The sequence below is a fragment of the Hordeum vulgare genome, chromosome 2H (genome assembly GCF_904849725.1).
Source record: "Hordeum vulgare subsp. vulgare chromosome 2H, MorexV3_pseudomolecules_assembly, whole genome shotgun sequence".
In the NCBI taxonomy this organism is placed as follows: domain Eukaryota; kingdom Viridiplantae; phylum Streptophyta; class Magnoliopsida; order Poales; family Poaceae; genus Hordeum; species Hordeum vulgare.
The window spans coordinates 42577633-42589386 of record NC_058519.1 but is presented as its reverse complement, the minus strand read 5'-3'; the positions used below and the strand labels follow the sequence as shown (position 1 = coordinate 42589386).

Genomic DNA, 11754 nt, shown 5'->3' with positions numbered 1-11754 from the left:
TCATTTCAAAAAAATTGAAAAAAATCTCATAAATACTTTGGGTCATATATGAAGAAAAATGTGGTCCACATCCATAAAATGTGATCTAACTCTTGTAAAAATTTGTGTGATGCCCTTGTGAAAAATATTTTTGATAGATGTTTCACAAAATTCCTCTATTTTTACTACTTGAAAACTATTTTAAATGAATGATTTTTCGAACCAATCAGAACTCTTCCCACGGATCGATGACATGGCACCCATCCATCCATCCATTTATCTCACCATCTCACATCCATCCATCCATGTATCTACAAGAAAAAAAAGAAAAAATACCCCCACCCGCAGCCCAAACCCTAGCTCAGTTCCCATCGACCCCTCCCCCCATCACGCCATTCCTCCCTCGTCCCCATCCCCTTGCCGCCACCACCTCCTCCTCCCGTCCCCGCCCCCCTCTTGATCCAGTCCTCCCTCGTCCCCATCTCCTCATCGCCGCCACCTCTTCCCCGTCCCCGCCTCCCTCCTGATCTACTCCTCCCTCGTCCCCATATCCTCGCAGCGCGGCATGCAAGAACACAACGCAGCATCTCTCTCCCTCTTTGTGTGTCACACACGCGAGTCGCCAAGAAGAGAAGTCCCAAACTTTCTCCTCTCGATCGATCTGTCCTCCTCATCATCCGTCCGTCCGTTGCCACCAGAGTTCCTTTCTCCCCAGATTCGCCGCCCCCTCCATCCCCTCCCCCAATCGATTAATCGGATACCGCCGGCCGGAGGTCCCCCAACCCCTGCCCTATCCACCCCATGGCGGCCAACACTGGCGCCGGCACCAGCGGCAGCAAGATCCGCAACGCCAAGCTGGTGAGCACCCTCCGCCCCCTTTCCCTCCGGCCTCTGCCCCGTTCCCGTCGTTTACTTCGGCGGCAGGCTGGATTTTGTATTCTTATTTTATTTTATCTCCGGTCCACGCGTTTGGGTGGTAGTAGCCCTGTTGCAATTTGCTCCTGCCGCTCCGTGCCCTCGATCCGATCAAGGACCTGTGTTGTGTTTTCCGATATATGCTCATGTGGTGTTGGATCGATGGCCAAGTACTTCTAGGGGACGTGGGCAAGTCCAGCCTGGTGCTCCGCTTCGTCAAGGGCCAGTTCGTCGAGTTCCAGGCCACATCCCTCGCCCTTCCCTTCCCTTCCTTCACATGCCCTAGGCTGTGCTGCAAACTGGACATGACCTGTCTGTTTGTGTGTGCTGATTTTGTTTTGCTGGTGCGTTTGGCCGGCCGCAGGAATCCATCATCTGAGCCGCCTTCTTATCGCAGACCCTGGCGGTCAACGACGAGACGGTCAAGTTCGAAATCTGGGACACGTCCGGTCAGGAGAGGTACCACAGCCTGGCGCCCATGTACTACCGCGGCGCCGCCGCCGCCATCGTCGTCTACTACATCACCAACTCGGTCAGTTAGTATGAGCAGAGTCTCTAATGGCTTGCTTGAACTGAGTATCTTGATTCGGTAGTACAACTGCAACCACAACCATGATTAATAGGAATAAATAATTGGTAGTTCTTGAAAAGAATTTCCCATGCTCCTTGTGCGAAATCAAGTCGCCAACTGTGATCTTGAAGATAAACTGGAAACAACTTTAAGTATATATAAAATCTTGCTCTGACATCATACTAACATCATTGACGTGAAATGTTTGAGCTTCATCAAAAACCATATTGTGGTAACCTTGTCAACTTCAGGGTGAGTTGTGCCCGTGTCAAGTTTGGTGTACAAACCTATTAGGTAGTTGAAACTTCTTTATCCAATCATTATCAGTTGCACTCATTCCCCTGCTCTGTTCAACAGAGCCATACCTGTTTGTCCCCGCCCGCTTCCGATGCGGTGGCCGTCGAGGGCAAACCCATGGTGCTCGTGGCCGAGAAGTTGGGTTTTGCGCTCGTCGTGCGGTCGGGCACCAATGTCGGCCGCGACGTCTTCGAGGCCTCCGACGGCCGTCTCCATATCGTCGGCCGCGTGGGGGTCGGGATCGGCAACAGCTACCTCGTTGTCCTCAAATCTTGCTAGGCTGCTTCGCTCTCTTCATTTGCCTTTCGCAGGTCCTTATGTGTGTCGCTACTGTCAGTTGTGGCCTTACTTCTTGGAAGAAAGGATCAGGGGCTTTTGCTGCATGAAGGAGGGCCGTATTTGGGGTGTACTGGGTAAACAATTGTTCTCCATCTCTAGTACATCTGTTCAGCCAAGTGAATTTGATCCCATCACTCACTCATTTCTGTTTCACTTGGTGTTCATATGTGAACTTGTGAATTGATACAATATTTCCATTGCTGTCATGTTGCTTTTGATGAGCTAATTCAGTACATCAATCGGCCGTTTACAGTAATGAGTCACACAATGGCCTGATAGATGTTTACAGTAATGAGTGGACAATGGCCTGATAGAGGTTTCTCTATTACGCATGGGTAAGTGTTGTCCAACTTTCTATCAGAGGTTTTTGTTTTCTACATTCATATTCGTATGCTTTTATTTTCAGTTTACTGTTAGCCATAATTCACAACCTGAGGTGGTCACCTTTGATCTAATACCTGTGAGTCTTCTATACATCATCCTATTCATGCTAAAACACACTCAGGTTACAACCGAACAAATGGGCTTCTGGTATGGTCTAAACATTATTAGAATAAAATTTTGGCCGTATCTACTAACATGGACCGATCGTATAAAAAGAAGAGATTAATGAATCTTATTGCTGTGAGAGAATGCTTCACTATGTAATGTATCTTTTAAAACATTGCATTTTGCTTAGGCTGAATCCTGAAACTGTCTGGACTAGCACCCAGCCTCACGCCACCACCACAAATACTCTAACATTCAAAGGGAAGTCAGGTACTCTTATCTCATTGTTTTAAGGTTCATGCATAGGAATTCATACTGAGTTGAATTCACACTGACAGATTACAGATTTCACCAAGTTTATCAGTAACATTAAAAATCTAGTACTACCAAATATTCTGAATAGGCGTTCATACAGTATCTGTGAAAAATTCTGGATCCCCACCTTCCAAAATGATGGGGACATTTCAGGCACAATATATAGTTAGAACTCTCATGTTGCCGTCACGGAAATACTAGCAACAGTCTTTACAATCCTGCAAAGCATCATAATATCTAAATCTGTTTGGTTTGCTTTCTTGACTTGATAGGATCGTGATTTGGTGGTCGAGCCTATGTCAACCACTGGTTCCACTCAGCCAAGCAGGCCAGACATAAGGTCTTCACCTTCAGCATCTAGTGAGAATGTCAGGGCTCGCAATTTAGGTAAAACATACTGCACTTTTACTAGCCATATAAGATCCAACGATTTCATGGACTGTGTTTGACACCTGATTTCATACATATCAATATCATGTGTGTAGGTTCTAGTTCCAGATCAGCTGCCCCGCCACCAGCAGCACCACAAGACGGGGCTGCAAATCATTTACGTTTCGATGCACGGACTATACATTTCTCTGTAAATGCCTGGGTAAGGAAGAAGACACCTTTCTCTTCATTGTATGAATGCGTAATTGCGTAATATTTGCTGAAAGGAGCAAATTCATTGGTTCTGATTGCTCCTACAATTACGGCGGTCCTTGTGGACAGCCTAGTTTGCTCCGACAATTACGGCGGTCCTTGTGGACAACCTAGTTTGCTCCTACAGTTACGGCGATCCTTGCAGACAACCTGACATGGCATCTCCCTTTTTAGTCTTCTCCTTATCAACACCTTCATTCTGCATTGGAAAATCATCTCTTATATATAAATGCTATCACAATGGTTTCCTTACATCACTTGTGCATGTTACCCTTGTTCTTACCTTTATCTCTTGCTTGTTGGTGCACTGTAGTTGAACATGACATGCTCAAACTTTTCCATCTGATCAGGTACTGGTTGTTGTTGGTCTGGGAATGCTTCCGATCTTGCCAAAACATCTTGCAGACAGAGCTTGCAAGCTTTCATTGCTGGGAACAGTCCTCTCCTCAGGATACTCTTTATACAGTACTTATGGGGTAAAATACCTTCCTACCTGAACCATGAATGGTCCATCCCATTTTTGTTGTGTTTCTCGCCCTGATGACCCAGTTGATCTAATTCACCTTTTTTCCAGTTGTGCATGAAGAAACCAAGAGAATTGAACATGCCTGCAATTCAGAGTTGGTTGCAGTCAGTACTTGGAGCCAAGGATTTTATGCATTTAATGTTCTCTCTGTTGCTCGTCACATCTCAGCTGCGCTTAAAGAGTAATATATAGCTTTTCTCTTGCAAGTTCATGATTCTGATATCTATTTTCTGAAACTTCCATATATATGTTTTAGAAGTTCTAATCTTCTTTTTTTATTTCACAGTTGCTGCCCTACCTGTGTTCTGCTGGGCGCTTTATCATGTTGCCAGATTCCTAAGGCGTAACTTTTCCAGCTCGTCTTTCTATAGGTAGTTATCTGTCGAACTATCTCTGAATTTCATTTGTGTAGTTTGCGGCGCAACCAGTCTCCACTGCCCTATAGTTATCTGTCGAATTATCTCTGAATTTCTGTTATGCTGTTTAGGGGATACTTGGAAGAGCCTTGCCTTTGCGTGGAGACAAACAACACCACGCTCAACCTTCTTAGCTCAAATGCCGAACTTGCCTTGGGGTTTCTTCTGATCATATCGCTGTTCTCGTATGTTGATCTGATTTCCCTTGGAATCATGGAGACTTTATTTCATCTTAGTTAATGCATCTTATGACTTACAACACCTTGTTATCTTGCAGGTGGCGGCGCAACATCATGCAGACATTCATGTACTGGAACGTAAGTTATCTTCTGCACATCTGATCTTTATATATGTTCTTACTGCTTCCATGCATTCACTACATAGCTGGGGAATAACATGAGGCACAATTTGATGTGTTTTGCGGGATGTTTCAAGACATTGCTGAGTGTACACCTAACAACCATCAATTGTACACCTAACAACCATCAATCTTCAGCTAGCGGCACTTCCTTTAGCAGCTGCAACTTTGTTATGCGGATAGTTGCTTTTCCAATGCATCTTCACTTACTGGTCGTTTTTCCTGGCTTGCTCGTCTGTTATTATTCAGGTGCTGAAGATGATGTACCGCGCGCCTGTGCCATCCAGCTACCACCAGAGCGCGTGGGCGAAGATCGGGCAGACCGTGAACCCGTACATCGACCGCTTCCGTGGCATATTGTAGCACATCTGTGAAGCTGTGAAGTCTTACTCGGTTTAGAGTAGCATATTGTAGCACATCTGTGTTGTAAAGATTGTGATAGATTTATTTAGTCGTATATTTGATCAATTTTATGTGTTCTTAGTTATATTTGAAATTCATTCTTGGATTGAAAATGGTCAAAGACAATATATTAGTATTAAATTTAGGTTGATTCTAAGTTTGTGCTCTCACCTGTATTGGATCAGATATATTTGTGCCTTCATAATGCTACAGATCAAAATGTAAAAATCTTGAGGCCCAAAATTTGCCAAAACTTTGAGATCAGCATGACATGTTGGACCAGTACAAAAATAAAATGGCCAAAAAAAATCAATAGAAAGTAAAAGGCCATAAACCAAAATTCGAAAAAAATATAATTAAAAGTGGCTATAAATAGGCTAAGGCCCAAAAAGAAGCCCAATAAAAAAGCCTAAAATAATAAAATCAGCCCATGTGATCAATTGAAATGGGTTGGGCTGATTTCAACCATGACGTTTTGATTTCATCGTAATTTTGCCACGTAGGACTGCCACGTAGGACTGGGTTTGATTGCCAACGACGATTTATGATCGTCGTAAAGGTTACGACAATCCAGGAATCGTCGTAAAAGTTACGACGATTTTGATCAAAACGTCACTGCTGTTCATTTCTGACGCTCCGTTTTCGACGCTTGGTTTTTCGTCGTGAGACCGTCGTAAATTAAAAACCGTGAAGATGTAGCGACGAAAAAATAGCGTCGTGTATTAGCATATTCCTTGTAGTGGATGACCTTTCCTAGTGACAGTAGGGGCAGCAAGGCACACATCAAGCAGTTGCCATCAAGGGTAAAAAGATGGGATTTTTATCATTGGTTTGAGATTATCCCTCTACATCATGTCATCTTGCTTAAGGCGTTACTCTGTTCTTATGGACTTAATACACTAGATGCATGCTGGATAGCGGTCGACGTGTGGAGTAATAGTAGTAGATGCAGAAAGTATCGGTCTACTTGTTTCGGACGTGATGCCTATAGAAATAATCATTGCATAGATATCTTCACGACTCTGCATAGTTCTATCAATTGCTCGACAATAATTTGTTCACCCACCGTCTACTTGCTTCATGAGAGAAGCCACTAGTAAACACTACGGCCCCCGGGTCTATTCACATCCATCGTTTACATCTCTGCTTTTACTTTGCTTTGTTACTTTGTTGCTTTCAGTTCTCACTTGGCAAACAATCTATAAGGGACTGATAACCCCTTCATAGCGTTGGGTGCAAGATTTTGTGTTTGTGCAGGATCTTGAGATACTCTTCCGCCGGATTGATACCTTGGTTCTCGAACTGAGGGAAATACTTACCGTCGCTGTGCTACATCACCCTTTCCGCTTCGAGGGAACACCAACGCAAGGCTCCAAGGCCACAGGGGAAATCCTTTGCATACTTGCCTAGGAAGTCCCTTAAGACGTAGCCGTAGCCAAAGGATTCCTGGTGCTGTCGACACAACTATTTCTGGCGCCGTTGTAAGGGATACATAGCAAACATCAGAAGTATTTCTGGCGCCGTTGCCGGGGAGGAGAAATCAAGATCTATCCAAGTAGGTGTTGGAATTATGCCCTAGAGGCAATAATAAATATAGTTATTATTAGAATTCCTGTATCAAGATAATCGTTTATTATCCATACTATAATTGTATTGAATGAAGACATATATACATGTGTGGATACATAGACAAAACACTATCCGTAGCAAGCCTCTAGTTGGCTAGCCAGTTGATCAACGATAGTCAGTGTCTTCTGATTATAAACAAGGTGTTGTTGCTTGATAACTAGATCACGTCATTAGGAGAATCACGTGATGGACTAGACCCAAACTAATAGACGTAGCATGTTGATCGTGTCATTTTAGTGCTACTGTTTTCTGCGTGTCAAGTATTTGTTCCTATGACCATGAGATCATATAACTCACTAACACCGGAGGAATACTTTGTGTGTATCAAACGTCGCAACGTAACTGGGTGACTATAAAGATGCTCTAAAGGTATCTCCGAAGTTGCGGGATCTTGTATTATGGAACGAGTAAAGAGACTTGCCGGTAAACGAGATTGAAATAGGTATACGGATACTGACGATCGAATCTCGGGCAAGTAACATACCGAAGGACAAAGGGAATGACATACGGGATTATATGAATCCTTGGCACTGAGGTTCAAACAATAAGATCTTCGTAGAATATGTAGGATCCAATATGGGCATCCAGGTCCCGCAATTGGATATTGATCGAGGAATCTCTCGGGTCATGTCTATATAGTTCTCGAACCCGCAGGGTCGGCACACTTAAGGTTTGACGTTGTTTTATGCGTATTTGAGTTATATGGTTGGTTACTGAATGTTGTTCGGAGTCCCGGATGAGATCACGGATGTCACGAGGGTTTCCGGAATGGTACGAAAACGAAGATTGATATATAGGATGACCTCATTTGATTACCGGAAGGTTTTCGGAGTTACCGGGAATGTACCGGGAATGACGAATGGGTTCTGGGAGTTCACCGGGGGGGCAACCCACCCCGGGGAAGCCCATAGGCATTGGGGGTGCCGCACCAGCCCTTAGTGGGCTGGTGGGACAGCCCAAAGGAGCCCTATGCGCATTGGAAGAAAAATCAAAGAGAAAAGAAAAAAAAGAAGGAGGTGGGAAAGGGAAGAAGGACTCCACCTTCCAAACCAAGTAGGACTCGGTTTGGTGAGGGAGACCTTCCCCCCTTGGCTCGACCAACCCCTTGGGGGTCCTTGGACCCCAAGGCAAGGCTCCCCCCTCTCCCTCCTATATATAGTGGGGTTTTAGGGCTGATTTGAGACAACTTTTGCCACGGCAGCCCGACCACATATCTCCACGGTTTTACATCTAGATCGCGTTTCTGCGGAGCTTGGGCGGAGCCCTGCTGAGACGAGATCATCACCAACCTCCGGAGCGCCGTCACGCTACCGGAGAACTCTTCTACCTCTCCGTCGAGATCATCATCGAGTTGTACGTGTGCTGAACGTGGAGGTGCCATCCGTTCGGCACTAGATCGTGGGACTGATTGCGGGATAGTTCGCGGGGCGGATCGAGGGACGTGAGGATGTTCCACTACATCAACCGCATTCACTAACGCTTCTGCTGTACGGTCTACAAGGATACGTAGATCACACATCCCCTCTCGTAGATGGACATCACCATGATAGGTCTTCGTGCGCGTAGGAAATGTTTTGTTTCCCATGCGACGTTCCCCAATAGTAGGTCTCACAAACTCTTCTCTTGAATTTACTTTTGTTGCCAGTTGCCTCTCATTTTCCTCTCCCCCACTTCACATTTGCCGTTTTCATTCGCCTTTCTCCTTTGCCGTTTTCTTTTGCCCTTGTCGTTTTCTTTTGCCGGTTTATTTCTTGCTTGTGTGCTTGATTGTTTGTTGAAGACATCATGTCTGAAAACACCAAACTTTGCGACTTCTCGAGCACTAATAAAAATGATTTTATTAGTACTCCGATTGCTCCCGCCACTAGTGCGGAATCGTATGAAATCAACGCAGCTTTGCTGAATCTTGTTATGAAAGAGCAATTATCTGGCCTTCCTAGTGAAGATGCCGCATCCCATCTCAATACCTTCATTGAGCTTTTTGATATGCAAAAGAAAAGAGATGTGGATAATGACGTGATTAAGTTGAAACTTTTTCCTTTCTCGTTGCGAGATCGCGCAAAAACTTGGTTTTCTTCTTTGCCTAAAAATAGTATCGATTCTTGGGATAGGTGCAAAGATGCTTACATATCCGAATATTTTCACCGGCTAAGATCATCTCCTTATGTAACGATATCATGAATTTCAAGCAACTTGATCATGAACACGTTGCACAATCTTGGGAGAGGATGAAACTTATGATTAGAAATTGTCCTGCTCATGGCTCGAGTTTGTGGATGATTATACAAATCTTTTACGCTGGCTTGAATTTCGCTTCTCGCAATATCTTGGACTCCGCCTCAGGTGGAACATTCATGGAAATCACGTTAGGAGACGCTACAAAACTCCTAGACAATATCATGACCAACTACTCTCAGTGGCACACTGAAAGGTCGCCTGCTAGCAAAAAGGTGCACGTTATGGAAGAGATCAACTCGCTTAGTGCTAAGATGGACGAGTTGATGAATTTGGTTGGTAGTAGAAACGCTACCGTAGATCCTAATGACATGCCACTATCTTCTTTGATTGAGAGTAGCAACGCTAGTTTAGACGTGAATTTTGTTGGTAGGAACAATTTTGGCAACAACAATGCTTTTAGAGGAAACTATGTTCCTAGGCCTTTTCCTAGTAACTCCTCTAACAATTATGGCAATTCCTACGGCAACACTTATGGAAATCATAACAAATTACCCTCTGATCTAGAGAGTAATATCAAAGAGTTTATCAACTCTCAAAAGATTTTCAATGCGTCCATAGAGGAAAAACTACTCAAAATAGACGATTTGGCTAAGAGCGTTGATAGGATGTCTTGTGATATTGATGCTTTGAAAGTTAGATGCGCTCCTCCCAAGATCAACTTGGATGAAACTTTGAAAGTTATGCGTATCTCCATGAATGAGAGCAAAGAAAGAACTGCCCAAATTCGCGCTAGACATGAATGGTTTAAAAGGGTGCGTTCTAGTGATGCAAATCACGAAGATCTTAAAGTGCTTGGTGTGTCTCCTCTTGAATCTTTGTTTTCGCGTGTCAAACCTACTTATGGAGGGGCTGGATATGAATTTACTTTGGTTGAAAAACGCCCCAATGATTCGGAGTCCACCTATCTTGATGATAAAGGTGTGGAGAGTGGAGTAGAAGAAGTCAAAATTTTGGGTAGTTATGAAACTCCCACTTTCGATTTCAAGGAATTCAATTGTGATAATTGCTCCTTGTTTGAATGCATTTCTTTGATGCAATCCATTGCAAACTCTCCACATGCTTATAGCCAAAGCAAAGCCTTTACCGCGCATATCGTAGATGCTATGATGAAATATCTTGAAGAGTTCCTAGCCGTAGCTGAAGGATTCCTGGTGCCGTCGACACAACTATTTCTAGTGCCGTTGCAAGGGATACACAGCAAACATCAACCGACCGCCGCTGCACACGACCGGCGGGTCCCGTGACAAGACCCAACCACATGCGGGCCCCGTAGCCGGCCCCCACCTCACAATCCTACCGTTACCACTCTAACTCCTGGCTGCACTATAAAGCTACCCCCTGCCTATTGAGATAGGCAAGTTCACACAGTTACAAGGGGGGAAAGCAGATAACATTCCCACAATCAAACGGAGAACACCACCTGAGGCAGCGAGACAGATAGCCAGCGCTCCGTCTCCCTCCACACGAACAACTCAAGGAGCAACCTTTGTATTGTGATTACCATATAGTCACACAAGCAGGACTAGGGGTTTTACCTCAGCGGAGGGCCCTGAACCTGGGTAAACCGGCATCATGTGTATTGCGCCTACACCCGTTCTTACACAAGTTGGCGCCCATTGGCCCCAATCCACGAGATTAGCCACCCCATGGCATCTGCCCCAGAAATACCACGACAGTCAACGAGAAAAACAGAGGGAACGGACAACTAATAACGGAGGCAAGTTTTGAAAAATGGTGGCAACGGAGTGCCGATGCAATGCGGATGATGCGATGATGAATGCAACAAAATAACCAATCACACGACGAGAACAGACTAAAAGGGCAATCTTCTAGAGTGTTGGTCTCGGACTGTTACAACTCTCGTACACTAACAAGAGATCTCGCCCCGAGATCTAATAATGAAAAGGGGAAGAGGAAGAGAAAGAGCAAGAGGTAAAACATAGTTGCTTCTTTGACAAACGAGTGAAACCAACGATCCTTGAAGGTTGCAAATAGATGAAGAATGATTTGAGAAACAAGCAAGAATTCAAAAGAAATTTCTCCAGCATTTCGGTAGGAAATTGAGGCAAAATTTGATAAGATGGAAAGATCTCGACAAGATTCACACCAAACCAACTAAATTGATATGCAAGGAAAGAACATGAAAGAAGACACAACACTCTGGTTAAATGAATAAAAAGGAAAGAACACGATCTTGACAAAACCATATAATGGATAAAAGAGAGCAACATCACAATAACTTTGGAACAAGAGAAAAAAACTAGATCATTGGAGAGAAGAGAACGGAGAAGAAAATGACAACTTCTACCACAATTTAATTGAAGAGAAGCATCTTATAAGAAGGATAGAACAGAGTTGTTGGAAAATCAACAACAAAAGAAAAAGCTTGTAGTAGACTTATGAAAACCATCCCAAAATAATGATGTGACAACCAGCCACTAACAGAAACAAGGATTGATTGGATGGAACAAAAAAGGCAAAACTTCTTACACCAAGAGGATATTTTGAGAACTTGGATCAATGATGATCACCATAATGGCCGCAATCCATAGAAAAAGCTTTAGGTGAAATCTAAACCAAGATAGCTCAAAGAAGAAGCCATGGGTTTAAAATATCTCATGAGCAAGAAATTGGTGGG

The 11754-nt window shown here is 44.1% G+C and overlaps 1 protein-coding gene across 1 annotated transcript; it reads left to right on the top strand.

Moving 5' to 3' along the window:
* Nucleotides 1–780: 780 nt before the first annotated feature.
* Nucleotides 781–5210, top strand: LOC123425297. The gene is made up of 13 exons (XM_045108978.1): nt 781–913; nt 1066–1238; nt 1292–1426; nt 1823–2020; nt 2508–2561; nt 3178–3292; nt 3391–3497; nt 3898–4023; nt 4134–4254; nt 4360–4444; nt 4561–4674; nt 4767–4806; nt 5097–5210. Exons 1-13 carry the CDS (start codon nt 781–783, stop codon nt 5208–5210), a joined length of 1515 nt encoding a protein of 504 aa, XP_044964913.1.
* Nucleotides 5211–11754: the final 6544 nt, after the last annotated feature.